This window comes from Melopsittacus undulatus, chromosome 8 (assembly GCF_012275295.1).
Source record: "Melopsittacus undulatus isolate bMelUnd1 chromosome 8, bMelUnd1.mat.Z, whole genome shotgun sequence".
Taxonomy (NCBI): domain Eukaryota; kingdom Metazoa; phylum Chordata; class Aves; order Psittaciformes; family Psittaculidae; genus Melopsittacus; species Melopsittacus undulatus.
In genome coordinates this window covers 38,827,945-38,845,597 of record NC_047534.1, presented here as the reverse complement: position 1 = coordinate 38,845,597, position 17,653 = coordinate 38,827,945, and the positions used below count along the sequence as shown (strand labels likewise).

The window sequence follows — 17,653 nt, the reverse complement described above, 5'->3', positions numbered from 1 at the left end:
TTGACATCTCCCTACTTTGGCAGTAATTCCACCCACTCCCCGCCCCATATCTAACTCAGTGTATTTTACCAGGTGCTTGCTTCAAGCTCAATCTTTTTTGAAAGTTTCAGTTGAAATGGCTTAAGTATTTTATGGGAAAAATACACCACCTTAAATAAGCATTTTTTCAGGGCTGAGAAGACTTCTTCCAAACTTCTACCACAGTTGAAAGAAGTCTCTGCTGGTTTGCATCAAAGCCATGAAAGACATGGAGGAATTCCTGGCTTGGTACAAAAAGTCTAAGGTCACAAAGAAAAGGGACTATAGAAAACTGAAAAGAGGAGACACAAAGGGTAATGGGGCTTTGCAGCCAAGTATGAGAGAGAAGAGAGTCAAAGAAGAAAGCAAAGACTAGACACCAAGTAGAGGTCTGCACTGCCAGGATTTGGGCTTTATTATGTTGTTCCTGAACCTCTGCTTTTCTCACTTCTGGGAAAACAACTATTATTCTTTTTTATTCCCTTTAATAAAGGTAAGAGGCTGATTCCTCATGTTGTCATTTGGATTACTCTGGCTGTGACTTGGAAAATACAAATTATTATATATACAATAACTAAAAGTAAAATACGAATGTTTTCAAGTACTTGACACACCTCAAGTGCCTTTTATGCCTGTATGACTATAAAAAAAAGGGTACAAAATGTCTGTTAAAAAATATTGTTATTTCTTGATTATAAAAAAGAAAAACAAACCAGAAAACCAAAACAAATACCCAGCTACCCCAAAAACACCTTCCCTAATTTAACTGCTTAATTTTCTTTTCTGCACTGTTAATAAATGTAAAGTGTAGCTCGTACAAAACTTGACCTGCTCTCTGGCACAGAGTGCTTCAGAGGGAGAGGAACAGAGTACGTCAATTCCCGTCAGCACTTCACAAAAGGGAAAAAAGGAAATCACAGTACATGGACAGGCTACTTGGATAAAGAGGACAGTAGATAATGGGTTCACAACATCCAGTTGGCTGCATCTGTAATTTGCTCCTGCTGTAAACAATCCTGAGCTCCAGAGCATATTCCAGCACTGCAGCAGGGTGTTAAGTGGCTGAATTCAGACACTGCTAAGGAAAGAGAAAGCTCCCAAGTGGCAGTGCTGTGCCAAACACAGAAGAGGAACTTGGCGCAGAGGGGCTAGTAAGCCGGTAGTATGAATGCTCTTATCTGCAGACTTCCAGTTCTGCCCTGGCTGATTACTGGGCCCTTCAAATGAGATCTAGATAGGTAGCAAACAAAAATGAGGGGCATAACTGAAAACACAGAAGAGGAAAGAGCAAATTAGTCCCTCCCTGTAGTTGTCTTGGGGGTAGGCCAGGGATACTTACTCCAGGCAGGGCTAAAGCTGGAAAAGAGGCAGAGATTTCTGACTAAGTTAGTAGTCAGCTCCTCTTTCCCTTCCTGTAGCCCATTCCAGCTGGCTCACCTTCACTGACAGATGTAAATTTTTTCTGGTCCACTTCGCAAGGGGATGGAGGGAACTCTAATATAAAGAATCAGCAGAAACCTACTTGAAGCACTAAGTAGGCCACATTAACCCATATGTCCTCTAAAATATGAAGGCAAGAACTAGCATTTAGAAACCAATCATGGGCTAGTTAGATGCAAAATATTTCACTAATGTGAAAGCTATAAGAGATGCTATAATCTTTGATTACCCCTGAGGCCATAACAAACTCAGAAGGTAGCATATGAATTGCTGATTATTTTCCATGATGACAGAATCTGAGAAGTTGCTGATTCTGCTTTTGTGCAGACTGACAGGTCCCTGGCTGTACCAGCTTCGACTAAATTTGGATCATGCAGTGCTGGTCTCATTTCAAGACAAGGTAGAACACTTTGGAGATTTTAGGTTTTTTTGTCTGGGGAGTATATGTACTTTACAGGGAGATGCAGACAATGATTGTTAAGTTTGCCTTACAAGATAAATCCTAGCTTTCAGCCTTCCATGATGTGATCACAAGGCATCCTCTCTTAATTCAGTACACAAAATGGATGACATGAAATGACAAATCAGGGAAGCGTAGAGAAAAAACTGATAGAGAAGGTGAAGTTCTGTGGTGGAAGCCAGAGAGTGTAAAATTTAAGATTACATTACAATAAACACACAATGGGGACCATGCTAATGTTAACTTTCATTTTCACTGACTTTATGCACTTGATTTTGAAGTCTTACAGCTCTTGAAAGGCAATTATTATGCAAGATATTACATGTTAAGGAGTTAAAGACATTTTAGAGTGCTAAAAAAGAGCTCTGCTTAAACAGTATCTTTTTGTATACATCCATTTCAAATTGGAGGTAGCAATTTGGGAATTTCCTATAATGCTGTCTCCCCTTCTGCTATAAACAAGAACATTTTAAGAAATACCAGCCAAGAACTTGATTCAAACTATGCATTTCAGACAGAGGAGTATGAGTAACTGAGCAAGAGCTTTTAGAACTTGATGCCAGGATAAACATGATGTCACCTTTGTATCCAGCAACTCAGATTCAGGTTGTGACAGTCTGATCATGTCTGTCCTGTTCTGACAAAACTATTTGTTGGTGGTGTGAAAAGACCAGGAAAGAAGAAAGCACCTATTCTGCAATACTGTTCTGCTTGGAATCCTTCATTCTGCCCTTAGAATGTCCCTTTCTGGCTGAACTGTTGAAACAAAAATGCACTCTAACTGAGAAATAAAGGCATGTATCCAAGGAGTTAGTGCAATCATTTCCCAATTAATTTCTCCTATGTAATAAGTAACTCCTAAGGAACAAAGACAAATTTAATTGGGGCATGAATTGATAAGTACTAGACATACATCCACAGCATTTTTAGAACTGTTAATGTTTCTAGAAGAAACAGAAGGGAAGCATTTTAAACTAAATCATGCAATTCTGTTAAGAAAATAAGATATACCTGAGGTAGGCATTTCTTAAAAAAAAAAACAACAAAAAAAAAACAATAAAAATCAGAGCCTGATCTGTGCTTCATTTGAAAGTACCATATGTGGAGAGAAACAAGTAATCAGAACACTTTCACAAACAAAATGGGAACACTGATGTTTCATCTGGAGCATCACAGATGTTTTCAGAATTGAAAACTGTCAAAGTTAACTATGTAAGAAAGAGTTTACCTGAGATTTTAAATATATTTCCATATATAAGAGAAGCTCTTTTGAGAAAAACTGTAGGGGTTGTGTCCTTCAAACATGTTTGCAGCTTATGTATTTTACCTTGTTTTTCCTGTTCTCATAGTTACTGTATTAAGTTCCTAAGCAGAAACTTCTCTTTTTTTCAGGCCACTGAAATTAAGTCAGCAACCACCTCCTGGCAATATTCAGAAAAATGTTTCTGTATCTGACTGCCATTGCAGATAAATAGGTGGATCCAAAGAAGTTTTCTCTTGAGACCTCAATTATCTTTGCCCACCTTCCATAAACACATGCAAGCATGAACAGTGGCCCCTGGCATGTGATGCAGGGTCCCCTCAGTACTACAGAAGGCAATGAGATTAAGTGCTGCACCTCAGAGCTTTTACCATCTACCATCCTTGAGAAGACCTCCAGTGAGTGAAGTGCATAGATTTCCTGATTGATCCATAAGGCAAATGACAGCTTCTTTAGTAAGAAGGGACAAAAAGCTCTTCTAATTTTCTGTTCTTGCACAAGATGAAAAATTATGGCACTTTGGATGGCGCACGCATTATGGGTCAACTGGATTTAGCTTCTACTCATACAAAATTATCTTCTGGAAAAAGGCTTTTTACAAACTTCTACATAGCGCCCTCACCACAGTGAAAAAGCGAAAAAAAAAAATGTATGCAAACACAGAAATCTACATTCACAAAGGTTGTACTAAGTTGAAAAATTAAGAAAGAAAGAAAGTGCATGACAGCTGGCGTTCACTGTGCCTGTCAGTTGATAACCATGAATGATTTAGTTTCCCAATGAGCTTTAAAGTCCATTGTAAAAGATTGCTACTGAAAATCAATACCTGCAAGATAAATGGCAAAGTCTGTGAATTAGAAATAGAGTAGTACTGAACTGCTGTTCTTCAAAATAGACAGTTTAAACAGGTGGCATCTATGGTGCATAGCAGCATGATATTTTATAATTATCAAGAATTCCAAGGGAGGAAATAGACACCGAGTTGACAGTATTTGCTGATTACCCCAGGCCTCTTTTTTTTTAATAAAATCTACAGAAGTTTGGAGAGGAATGACAGGTATGAAGGATAAACACACCCTGGGAATTAGGCAAATTGCGGTATAACTCTGATAAATGTAAGCTAGTGCATATAGGCAAAACCAGTCTACATATCCAAATTAAACTGTCTCTAGAGGCTACTGCAACTCAGAAATTCAATACCACCAGGAAGAAAATAAAACTGGTTGACTCTACAACTACAGCGTACCTAAAGAAAAGGTTCTCTGAGTCTTTATATATGTGAAAAAGCTCACTTATAAAACCAGTACAACTACAAGCAGAAATATTCATAACACAATTCTCAAGTGCATTAGAAAAGGGATGAAAATGAGTAAGAATTGCATCATGCCTAGAAAATGGGAATGACACACTGCTGTCTTAAAACTGTATTGAGTTTTGGTTCTGCAATTTAAACATACCTGAATCTTTTTTCTTCTTAGTACGCATCCACATACCCCCTGAATCGACATATGTGCACATCTCCCTCATAAATGTACAATTTTCACATATATGTTCTCCAATAAATTAGTAATATTTGCTACTGTTTATAACATGTGTTGGGCTGCTGACATTTGAAAGAAGCTGGCTGACACATTACCTCGGAACCATCCCACAGCACCCCGTGCTGTACCACAAGGCCTGTCAGCAAGATCTATTTGCAAGTCATGAAGACAAAAATTCTCTTGCTGTTTTAACTTCAGACAGAAGGTGAATTTGCCAAAGGAAACACTTGGCAGTGGTTCAGCTGATCACTGTCTGGCAGTGATGACACTGCTTTCCTCTCTCTCCCCCTGCAATGACAGTGATATGTGCGATGCTGTACAGTTCAGGCAACAGACATGTACAGATCATCCTCGCTCACTTGGCAGAAATGACCCAGAGCAGTTTCCTTCCTGTTGCTATTAGCTTAATATTTGCCGGCTTGTTCCATGCTGAATTACCTCCACACGTGAAAGCTGAGTGGCAACATGAATAGTGTTTGTTTTGGTGTACTCAATGTATTTAGGATAATAATTAATTAAACAAATGACACTGAGAACTACAGAAGAAAATATTTTTGTTATTGCTACTGTGATAACCACAGAGAACTACAAAAGCATTAAGTATAATCTTGGCAATTTTTTTTTTTCCAAAAAACCAAGGTGTTTTACTGTAAACTAGAAGCATTAGGTTCACATTTTTACATTGGCTGACTGTGCCATTTTTTACTTCATTAACAGAACACAGAATTAACAAGATGCTCCAGGAGCTTTAGTGGCTGTAATAGACTTAACTTGATTCATGTCGGTGGAGGATATAGGTCTTACCTGCCATACTTGTGCTTCCATTAGATTTTGCTTTTTCCCTTTTTTACAGCACAGAAAAGCCACATGCCCAGGCAAACGCTCAAAATTATTCTATCACTCATCAAATTTCTGCCATAGTTCATTTTTTTAGTATGCAAAAAGCACCTCTACAGACAAAGTTAAAAATGGATTGGCCTCCTCTAAGCCTTTCACACGAAGGAACAGCAACCACAACAGCACAGCTAAAAAGGTTCTCTAGAATTGCATCAGCAATGTACTATCCTAAGGCAGCTCCAATACTGGATATTAAAATCAGCTTGGAAAGCATAAACTGAAACTAAATGTGGAAACACCTTTACTTACTGTGTTAAAATTTGGGAAGAATCCAACAGCAGAGCTGCTGTCCACAGGGAAGGACATAAATGGTTTGATATCCAGGGAAGGCTGCATCATCAAGGTAGGTGTACGCACAAGGGTAGGAAGTGTAGTAGTGCCTGCCAAGAGCAAACAAAACCAGGAATTCATGGTATTCTTCTTTCTGCATCACACACAGCATAGCTGACACAACCACCAAGAAAAAAAAAGTACAGGGATGTAATAAAGCTGGTCTGTAGGAGACACTGTCGTTAAAAGAAACCTATTTCCACACACTACAGATGAGGCTGAGCACTTCCCTATGGCCATGGATGCTGAAGAAGAGACATATGGTATATAAATCACACTGGCAGGTAGAATAAATCCTCTCTAACGCCGAAAAAATCCGCTGTGCCAAAAGGCCAGGCTGGGCGCCCATGAAAGTCAGATGCTTTTGCAATTCATGGTTGCCTATTAGATCAGCTAACACAGACAATACATGCAAGCTGAAATCCAGAGGTTTGTTTCCAAGTGGTGATCTGTTATTTTTTCCTCTTCTGACAGTAACTATCAGGTGCTGCAAAAAACACCATTTTACTTCACATTTTAAAAAATGCTTTGTTTTACAGTGCTAGACAAATATTAGAAAACAGCCAACATCAGGTAGCACAAATTAACATAACTCTTTACATACAGTGCAAACTAGAATTTACTTAATTGGAGTCCAGATCTTTCTCTCCAAATAAGAGAGTATCCCAGAAAACTACATGCTGAAATTCTTTCTGTATACACTTGAGAATCATTCCCCACCAAGACCCCAAAGAAATGGGAAGGCACAGATGTCCAAATACTCATTTTTAACTAGTTATCTGCCCTCAAGTTTCTCCTTCCTGGGTTAAATAATTAATTCAGCACTGATTGAAGAGGGCACTGGAACACAAGTGTCCCACACCTCTGAGGGTGAGTCATTCTCTGCCTCTCCTAACTCTGCCAGAATTTCTCCATAATTACCTCCTCCTCCCACTCACTGGTGGCCAACATATCAGCTAGGAACATAACAGTCCTCTTAGGAGTTTCTCTGGTCTTAAGCAAAACTGACAATACCTCAGCTTTTTCTCATAGAAGTCATCTGAGTCAGGAAGGTAAAACAAAAAAAGCTGGGGGGCGGGGGGGGAAACAGGAGTGGGGAGGTGGGAAAAAGAGTAAACAAGCAATTTTCCCTCTCTTCTCCCATAAAATCAAATCATTTGCATCTACTTGCAAGATGCCAGGCAATCTATATGGGCTGCCTAAGTACCAGTCTTCCATTAAGGGATCTCCCTTTCTCCCTGTTAAGGACATGTAAAACTGAAGGCAGAGTACATATTTTCCTCCTTTCTGTCTCATCATCCTGCTTCCATGGACACAATAAACCCCATCTTACAGTATCCAAGAGGAAAGCTGAGTTCAGAAGCCAGATGGGGCTGCATGTATTTTTTGGATGACCAAACACTTATGACTAGCCCTGAGCTCAAATTTTGTAGATGCTGGAGAGACAGTCATTTTGATCACAGCTGTAGCACAGTAAACATTACATTATGGTGTAGTAGATGAGTAAGCAGGCCATAATCAATTCTCTTTTTTTTCTATAGGAAAAGTGTGATGATTGCACAAAGATGGGTCATTGACAACTATGGAAAGGGAACTATAATACCATCCGAACTGAGCTGCACAACTTGAAAGGAAAAATATGCTTAAGACACTTCCCCAGAATATTTTCTACCTTCTCCTAGCCCAATAATTTCATAAATATAAGGTTTGTTTCTGCAGAAGCCCAAGAAACTCATTGACAGTTGTGCTTAATTATCTGTAAGTCAAAGCTTATTCAACTGGAGTCACAAATGTCAAAAAGCTAAAAGCTAACATTCCTAGAGTTTCTTCTTCATATCCATAATGAAAAAAAAAAGCATCAATTGGAAAGCAGTGTGTCAGAGGATTCCGAAGAAAATATCTGCAAAAGTGATGATTATTTCTACTAGTTGGTTTTGAAACAATAGATTTACATAATTTGGATTTCAGAGTTGTATTCAAACAGCAGCTCTGCTGCATTCAATTAACTAAACCCTATAAAGTGCCATCAATCTAACTTCTACAAGTTTCTCTTTGAAGTTCATAAGCAATTAAAGATCCATGAAGCTAAAAAAGACCAGTCCTCTCTTTAGATATACATAGCTCAGTGAAGCTGTGTTACATATTTTAACTAAATTTAACTAAACAGAAAAAAATATAGAAGAATAGAGTTAAAATGTGACTGACATTTAAAATCAGAGTTAAGCTAGGTTTCTGATGCTGTCTTTAACCAAGGTATAGAGAACATTTGGCATAAAAGTTTTAAAAATTAGAAAACAATCAGCATTCTCCTGCAAACAATGCAATCTTCTTTGTACTCCTAGGCTGCATACAGATCATTTCATATGGCAAAGTATTTGAAATCTGCCTGCAGTTTTGCAGCTTATGGTGTTTCTGCTGTCAGAGTAATATATGACCAATAGCCTAGGATACATTCAGAATCTGGGTAAAATAGAAAGCATACACACCTGCCTCCTGCTGATTAATGGAGGCATTAATAACAGAAATTTGTTCACTTCTGTTCGCCAGTTTACTACCTTCAGCTATTGCAAATTGAATACCAGTGACCCTGTTTGATTGAAGTTTGATTTGCAGACCCACCTTTCAAAGCCTTTGGAAGAATGATCAGAAAAAGATGACCTAAACTACATCTCAAAGCAGTTCAGGACCAATTATCAAATTAAACAGAACAGGGCACAGTTTTACACTGGCATTGCTCCCAAATGTCAAATAGATTCTCACCACCACTCCACCAAATCTGTATGCAGACCTGAGCTAAGCAGGAATGCTGGCACAAGAAAGATGTAGCTGACAAGCTTCATTATCTTCATAAATTTAACAGATGTTTACCATTTCATTAGCATTTAAATTATAAAGATAACTTACCATGTCAAAAACAGAGTGTTTAAAACTACTTGTAAATCTTTGGCATAAATATAACTGATCTTTCTTGTAAATTCATTTGTTCACTTCAGCTTTATAATTTTCAAGGAGCATTTTACCTTTGAAATTTCAGTTTTGACTTCCACATCATAAGTTACCTACGTACTGGATCTGCAAGCAAGAGACAAACTTTGTCAAAGGGCACTGATCCTCACTGGTCCCTTTTACACTACTCTAAGAGGAGCAAAATTCGGTTTATTCTGGACAGATGATCCAAAATGTCTCATTTTATTAAAAGGTTTTCTTCCTCCTATACATATTTATCTAAAAAACAAGTCTCCATGTAACAGGTGCTATTACTCTTTAGCCACATAAATGTTGCTTCGTGCACACCGCAATGCACTGGACAACGATGCTATTGCAAAAATTATGGAAGGTGGTCACCTTTACCCAAATTTGAGCTGTCTCTATCAAAAAAGGCACATAACTAATAGATTAAGCAGTAAAAATGGTATTTTGGGAGCAAATTAAAAGTCTTGTATTGGTCACTCCCACAGTAACAGAAGTCCCAGGGGCCAGTGAGACATGCTTTACCCAGGCACATGAAAGGGGCAGGATGACATGGAGATTCAGTAAGTATCTACCAACAACCCCTTACAGCTTCATTGCAGCTTCAAAAAAAACTGTGGAAGCCAAGACTAGCAAGGCTGCAGTTTAAGCAGAGCCAATAGCTCTGGCCACAGTTGGCAGTCACTACTCATCTTTTTCAGGTAAGAGCGATGTCAAGTTCATTCAAATCTAAACATTCAATTTCTCCTTTTTTACCTCCTAAAAACTTTGTGAAGGTATTACTTCTATGATTTTCTCCCTAACTGCTTTTCTTTATCACTGACAAATAAAAAAGGATTCAATGTCTGCATATTAATACCTCTGATTTGAGTCAATATTACATGATTGCATGAAAAACCCAACTCCATCACAAAGCTTACTCATCTAAAATGCATTTTGTAAACAATTTCAGCATACCTAAAGAAACTAATTACCTTCCAGACTTGAAAGCATACTCTTTCAAAGTCTTCATTAAAGGCATCTATAGAGAAATCTAACACTATACTCAACACTTTCCCCTTTTCCTATTACCTAAGGATATTACTACAGTGTTTTAATCCACCAATCCAAGGAAGCAGTCCACACTCAGGCCAAGAGCAGTGGAAGAGTAACTGAAGCGCTATCAAGTCTGAATAAAAGTACCTGGTTGACAAATTTCTGTGAATTGCACAATCTTCATCCACTTCAGACTGCACATGGCTGCCTTTGTTTTAATTTCTGTCATGAACAGTATTTGGGAAAACTTCAAAGGCAAGTTCAAATTGTTCACACCTACCACTACTTAATTGCATTACACTGAGCTTTCAGTTCATGGACAGGCTGTGCTGGCTTCTTCATCCCTGAATTATCTGATAATTTTCAGCTGTCTATAAGGAACTTTTCTTTCTCCACCAATGTTGACTAGTCCCATCTGGCCAGGGAATCGTAGCAATGTAAGCGATGGGATGGGTCAGTTCTGGGCTTTTTCCTTCCTTGACATTTTTAACACAGCATTTTTCACACACTATGTGAGCCAACAGTATCCTTTCAAGGGTGGATGACAAGTTGTTCCTTTCCTTTTGCCCACGTTCGCTGAATTCATTATGGACTGCAACTACAATATGCATCGCCACCCTGCCTTCAGACCTCACATCCTATTTCCATTTACAGCGTTTTCTTTCAGAGCTCCAGAAGAGGGAAGCCAGGCAGGACAACCCAATAGTTTCAAAACAGTTTATTAATTTCTCAGTGTAAGTCCTGAACACTGTCAGAAAAGTTTATTTCAGCATGTGACTCAAAAAGCAGGTTTATAAACAAGGTAGAGCCAAAGGTAGTACCTAGGCTTTCATATCAAATAAAAAAAATCTTTTTAGCATTATTAACTATGCTTGTAAAAAAATAAAAAAAAACGCACCCCCCCCCCCCATAAAAAAAAAAATCAACTTGTGTAAGTCTTTCCTAAACTTGCTTATATGCAGGTTTATGGGAGGGTGGGTACAATGAAATTAGATTTTTATAAACACCCACACCTAACTACAGAAAGGCATGGCATAAAAATATTAAGAGATTTCTTCCCTTACATCTGATGTCCCCATTGCATCATGCCCCAGATCTAGTGGATTTCACAATAATTCTTTTTCTAACCAAAAATGACAGGTAAAAATCAATCACTTTCAGGTCACTGCATTTTGTAGTTTAGGTACTTATATGACATTACTCCTAAGATCTTTCCCAATACTTTATATAAATATCAGTCTTTTTTCCTTCTCCATATGATCAGTTTAGAGTATTCAGAAATTTTCTAATTTTGTTTTTCAGTTACAGATATACATGGGTGTTACGGAATGTCATGCATTTCTGTTTACGCCTAGGATAAACTGCTAAAAACAAGTTCAGCGTAAGTAAAATAATATTCTGAACAGCAGGTGTTGATATCAAAAGAGTTATGGAAAAAGTAATTCTAGAAGTACTCCATTAATAATACTCATGGAAGTGAATGCTAAGACATTTTTCTCTCTTAAATAAAAGGCAAGTGAAGAAATACAGCATTTTAATAGGGTTTCTTTATTTTTTTTTTCAGGACTCACTACGCAGAACAAACATTACTTGCTTATAATATGGTATTATGGTAAATGAGATTTATGACATACATAGGGATTCCAGTCTGTCAAAAGTAAAGTAGTCAAAGAGAGATAAGACCATTACTCCAACAGATTTTCCCAAACAGCAAATTAACATGCTCCTAGGAGATAACTCACTATCCAGGCAATTAATTTTTTAAAATAAGTTGAAGCAGAAGCCCAGCATATATAAGACATGGCACAATCCCCAGCTGACAATAGGAAAAACGCTAACAACTTCTCTGCCCCCAGGGCACCATACTAACTCATTAATAAATGACAATGCAGCTCCTTTGGGAGTTGATATCATTACCATCAGAGCTATTGATACATGTGCATCTTTTAAAACGGAGAGCGCACTGAATTCATACCTCTTAAACATTATTCACATAGCAACGAGGCAGTCAGACCTTCCATTGACTAACATTTAAAATGCACAAACCATACATACTCATAATTGTTTGGCAAAAAAAATTGGTAAATCCTCAAAAGATGTCTCTTTCTTCAGAAGCCACAAGGAAAGGCAGCAAGAACTGATGTAGAGCTTATGGTTACTCAACAGCACTAAACAAGAACCACTCTGCGTAACACATAGGACAAGGGCTAAGAAAACACTGGTCCAAGTCTACCCTTCCATAGCAATATATGAATACAAAATGACAAGCAAATATTCTGGACTCCATTCTGAGTTTATTTTTTCAGTAGATGTTTCAGCAAACCCAGAGGCATTTGACGCAAGTTCACTGCAATGTACAAATTATCTTTACATTGTACAGTTTAAGCTGTTCATGCTCAAGAATGACTTATCTAAAAAAAGATTATGAAAATAATTCTCCCCCTATAAATTAAAACATTATTTCCAGTATGCCTGATCATGAAGTTAGTATTTCCATTATTATCCATCTAGAAATAAATGCTCTATGAAGGTGTGCTGACAGAATTCCATATTCGTCTTTTGTATAAAATCAGATACCGTGAAAAGAGGTATTTCTACATTTCAAATACATGTAGGATTCCACCACCTAGGTCGATACAAAAAATTAATTGAAATGTGATGCTGCTGAAATGAATGGAAGCTTTGGCATTTAATCAATCCATAAAGTCAACCATCACTTACTTACCTAATGTTGATAATTATATATAGCTAATTTACAATCAGAAGTATAGCTATATATTGCATGTATTTCACATAAGAATTCTAAAAATAAAAACATAAACCCACTTGTACTTACAAGTAATGAAATCTTTACTGTATCAGACCCTTCCTCATTGAGATACTAGAGGCTGGCTTGGAATTACTTTAGCTTCCATGATTTGTTACTACTCTTCTGCCTGTCTATTTCTTTTCCATCTCCAAAGTCTTATGATTGAAGATGGTAATTTAAAAAAAATGTAGACTGTAGATCATAAATACTAGACATATACTTGATATGAAGACACTAATGGAAAAACTGATATTGAAAACCTCTATTATAATAATATTAATATTCAAAGGAACTGTGTCAATATTTACTTCCTTATCTCTACATTCAGTACATCAAAATCATGGAAAACAAATAATGATATCTACCTGGTGGCCGGGGAGAGAAGGGGGAGGGTAAAGGCACAGCAATAGGAAACTGAAATTTCAGTAATTTGAGATAAATACTTCAAAACATCAATCATTTTTTTTTCTCCTTGCAGCTGTCCTGCATTTCTAATAGCTTGCAATAACAACAGGAATCCCCATAGGTTTTGTATACAAGAACCAGAACAGATGGAGAGGAAAAAGAAGTCCAACAGTTAGAAGTGGAAGAGATTATCTTGCACTTTCCTTAAATAACTGTGTTACAATTGTCTGACCGTAACATGTGGAAGATCACTGTCCTCCCCTGGATTTGCAGAAAACGCGACTTGCACTCATGTCCTCTTTCTCCTTTAGCTGTGTACTTGTGGCTGAGAAAGGACTTGCACACCTGCACAACATACAGTTCAAATATTACAGCGATTGTGCCACACTGTTCCACACATTTTTTTTCAGTATTTATATTCCCAAGTCAAGTGTACTCCAGAAGTACTCTTACTAGTATGGAAGCGCGTTTGTTAGCACTGGCTCCTTGTCAAGTCTAAGCAATTAAATGAATTATGGAACATCCTTCACTATATTTAGAAGAAACATGCTGGCTGCAATACAACTGCAATTTGCTAATATCTGTAGGTAGTGTGGAAATATTTGTCACTAGCTTCTTAAAAGACCTAATTCTCTAGACTTCTAAAGAAACCATGACAATTTGATTGGAAAGCAGAGTGGCACGTTATAGCTCAACATCATTAGGCGCAGTAAGTTGGATTTTATTCTAATCAAATAGTGACAACTATTAATAAATGCATCAGTCCTGCCTGCATTAAAGTCAGCTGGAGCTCTGCAGTCTATCTCAGTTCCTTTTTATCAGAAACTCTTGGCTTGCTCAAGCCTCTCCCTCTGGTATCCATAGCCTGAGTGAGCAGCTCTGCCCTCTCTGTTCTTATCTGCTGCTTTGGAGTTGGTTTCACTGTGAAGTTTTACAATTATGACAGAAAAAACAGCTCTCTCTTTCACTCCCTGTTTTCTTGCCACCTGCACTAAAATGGAGATCTTTCTGAAATCCTTAGGATTTTTATTCTTGATGTATTTAAACTAGGCTCCCTCTGCTATTTCCACTCTCTCAACACAAAAGTGCTCTTCTGCTGTCACTTTTAACTAAAAACACACCACCATCACATGCCTAATGAATTCATAATCTTGTCCAAAGCATGGTTTAACTTCCATACCAGTCCAAGTGTCTTCCTCAGTACACATTCTTAGGTGCTAGTGTTCCACGACGAAGCACTGTACTCCCTTCTCTCTCAGATCAGGATTCTGATTTAACCCAAGGTTTCATTACAAACGGAAGTTTCTCTAGTAAGTAACAATCAAAAAAAGGACCAATTTAAGTTACCTTAAAAGTTCAGAATGTGGGGGATGGGAGGATGCAACTTGGTTGCTGTTAGCTTTTAGGAAGCTTCACCTCACTTCACCTCTCATATAACCTGTTTCTCAAAACCCGGCTCTTCTGGATTCTGTCACTACTGAGCTCATCATCTAACCCACAATGAGCTTCAGCACGGACTTTCTTTCAGGATGTACTGAGTTGCCATCCAGTAAAATAAACAAGTTTATCACTGGCAGTGCTGCTGGATGACTGTTTTGTTATTAGTTGGACAAAACCACCATGCCTTAACATTTAAGGTGATTTATGTCTGCAGTTAGCTTCTTGGTCCTTATTCCACTTCAGTACTCCAACATACCAGCTAAGCAACGCTGTGCACAAAACGTAATAACAGGGGTCTAGGCCTGTGCTCATCCTCACATATACATCTAACCACTTAATCACATTAGACAATTTCCAATTGTCTTAAAAGTCATCATAGCTTAGACAATTTCATGCCTTATTTGCTTTTCTTACACAATCACTTCTACAAAATACAGCTACCCAACCTGCTTCTTGTTTTCTTTTTGCAAGTTCTTCTATTGGTATTGCTCTCTAAATATCCTTCATATAAAAGCCACAACAGCTAATTTAGGTTGTTGAAAATGATCTATAGAAACTATCTACAATGGAAGCCATGATCTCTACTGAACGAAATCTAATTTTCCCTCCAATTAATTTTTTTTTTAGAAATTTAAAAAAAAGTTTGAACATCTAGTCCACCCTCTTTCTATTCAAAAGGTCACAATTTCAGTCACAACCTTCCCCTTAGTTGCTATCATTTCCACATATAGGTATGTGCTTTTAGAAGCACTATCGTTTTGTTTAAGAAACAATGAGACAGGGAAGAAAGGCAGATTTAAAAACCTTCATAACATTCTCCAGGTAGCCTACACTGGAGAATTCCACACTGAATTCAGCTGTTCTGCCACAGCATAAGGCACACAGCATACTAGCAGCTGTCCAAAAGAGGTCAAACGTGTAAAGGTAGTGGGTTGATTTAGTACACATGCAGTTTAAGTCCAAGTGATATAATAATTTTTCTAAGACTAGTTTACTGAAAAAAATCCTAGATAGATTAGTAGTTTAAGGAAAAAAAAAAGCACTATTTTGTAATTCCCTAGTTAATAGTACAGAAGGAAAAAGCTTCTCCTTCCCAAATGTCTCTTAATTCTTCATGGTGCTCTATCAGCTGACTCTAACTAAAGCAGTAATAATGTCTTCATAGGATTTCCTGGAGGATTTAAACTTTCTTCTAATCATACTACATCTCCTTTTTAGAGCCCACACTCATAGAAGTCCCACCAGCAAGGGGTAAGTCAGAGCTCCATTTCTCAAACTCTGCCAGTTCCCAGTGCACCCTGTGGTACTGTACCTGAAAACACAAAAATCCCAGAGAGCTCACCCCACTCAAAGTAAGAGCCAGATTCAGCACTTCTCTCACCTGCAAATACAACTAAAGGTATCTGAACCTGGCTATGAAAACAGCACAAGAGCTGCATTTCTGACCAAAGATCTTTAGGCCATTTACAAAAGGAAGTCAGATACTACAAGTTCACCAGTGCCTTACAATACTCAGAAGCTGCACTCTATCATGAACCATTTTAGCAAATCAAAAGCATAATTAAACATGGACTATATAGTCCCATAAAGGCTTCCCACTATTAATCAGTGCCACGATGCTTAGCTTAGTGCCCAAGGTTACAATTCACCTCCTTTGCAGCATTTAAATATACATACAGCATACTACTCAGAGAAAATCCCTTGATTTTGACATTGCATTTTTGTCATGTTGGGTGCCACGAGACAGTGGGCTACCAGCAAACAACAAATGTGGGCTGTTGTAATTGTGTGCTTAACTTTAATTACCCTTGAGGACAGTGTTTGCAACCTGACTCCAGAGGGAAGGCAACCTACTATTGACATCACTAGATCAAATATAATCTAAAAGACTGATAATCTATACTTCAGTGGCATTTTCCCTGCTATTAGAGTGGTTACTAGCTAGCTGGCTGTTACAGACCTGCACTTTAAATAACTCCTGCAAAAAAGAGGGGAAGAGGGGGGGAAACAAACTAATGGTGCCTGCTTGAATTGTTTTAAAAGTTCATAAAAGGGCATCTCAGAGCACAAAGCTAAAACCAGTGTGGAGTCATGATACTCATAAGATCAAAGTCCACAAATCCTGGCTCTCCTGAATTAATGTGCACTGCTTTTCTTATTCTCAAGGTGAGGACTGAAGAATAAATATAAATTTGAGAATTTATAAACTAGAACACATACTATCTACCTTCCCTCTATTATACAGGAAGGAATGAAGGCAATAGATTTCAAATTAACAGATCTGTCAGCACAGATCACCGCATTGTGACATTAATTAAACACTGGTATCTGATTAGAAACCCTGTTCTGGTTTTGGGTGAAGCAGTGCACCAGCCCTGCAAAGGCTGGACCATAAAGACTTTTGATGCTGTTGTGTTTTCAAAGACTGAATGACATGAACTTGGGTAATCCTATTCAGCAACATTCAGAAAGAGAGACCCAAAAAAAAGCTGTATATAACAGAATGTTTCTGTTAAATTAAACTGAGACTGGACCAAAGAAGAAATCTTTTTTAACAAAACAGTCAAACTGACTTTTTACAGGACTTCAGCTAGTATAAGTCTTTCAAAAAAAGTCACATCTAATTCCCCAAAGACTAATTAATATCACTTCATTATGATTTATTTAATAAATTAAATCCAATTCATCAAACAGTGTACTGAAAATTGACTTGAGGGTCAACGTAAAGAAAGCACAAAAGCATTTTTATGAAACGTGCCATACAGCCTGCACCTACTTTACACGACTGCACAGGGAGCAGGCTGGGCTGTCCTACCACCTCTCTGTTCCCAACACACCCCTTGTGCCAGTGCAGGAAGTCAGACCAGATGGAAACAAACTGGCATCAAACCAACAAATGACAGGTTTGCTTTCAAACATTCCAGTGAGTGGGTCAAGCTGAACTTGTTGTGAAATGGAGACTACTGAGATGGGGGTGGCTGAAAACAAAAAGTGTGAGCACCGATGCTTCTTATTCTCATCCAGACTCACATGAACTAGTCATCTTT

General features: G+C 37.9%; 1 protein-coding gene across 2 annotated transcripts in view; it reads right to left on the bottom strand.

Annotated features, from left to right (window-relative positions):
• The window catches only part of ZNF385B (zinc finger protein 385B), a 165,588-nt gene that overhangs the window by 50,472 nt on the left and 97,463 nt on the right, over nt 1–17,653 (bottom strand). Inside the window, exons 2-3 of one of the 2 annotated variants that reach the window (XM_031052215.2) lie at nt 8,968–9,019; nt 5,867–5,997 (exon numbers count right to left, since the gene is read on the bottom strand). In XM_031052215.2, coding sequence (XP_030908075.1) covers nt 5,867–5,956 — 90 coding nt within the window. In that variant the 5' untranslated portion in view covers nt 5,957–5,997; nt 8,968–9,019. The remainder of the gene's footprint in view (nt 1–5,866; nt 5,998–8,967; nt 9,020–17,653) is intronic. The other variant, XM_005152566.2, reaches the window with a different exon arrangement.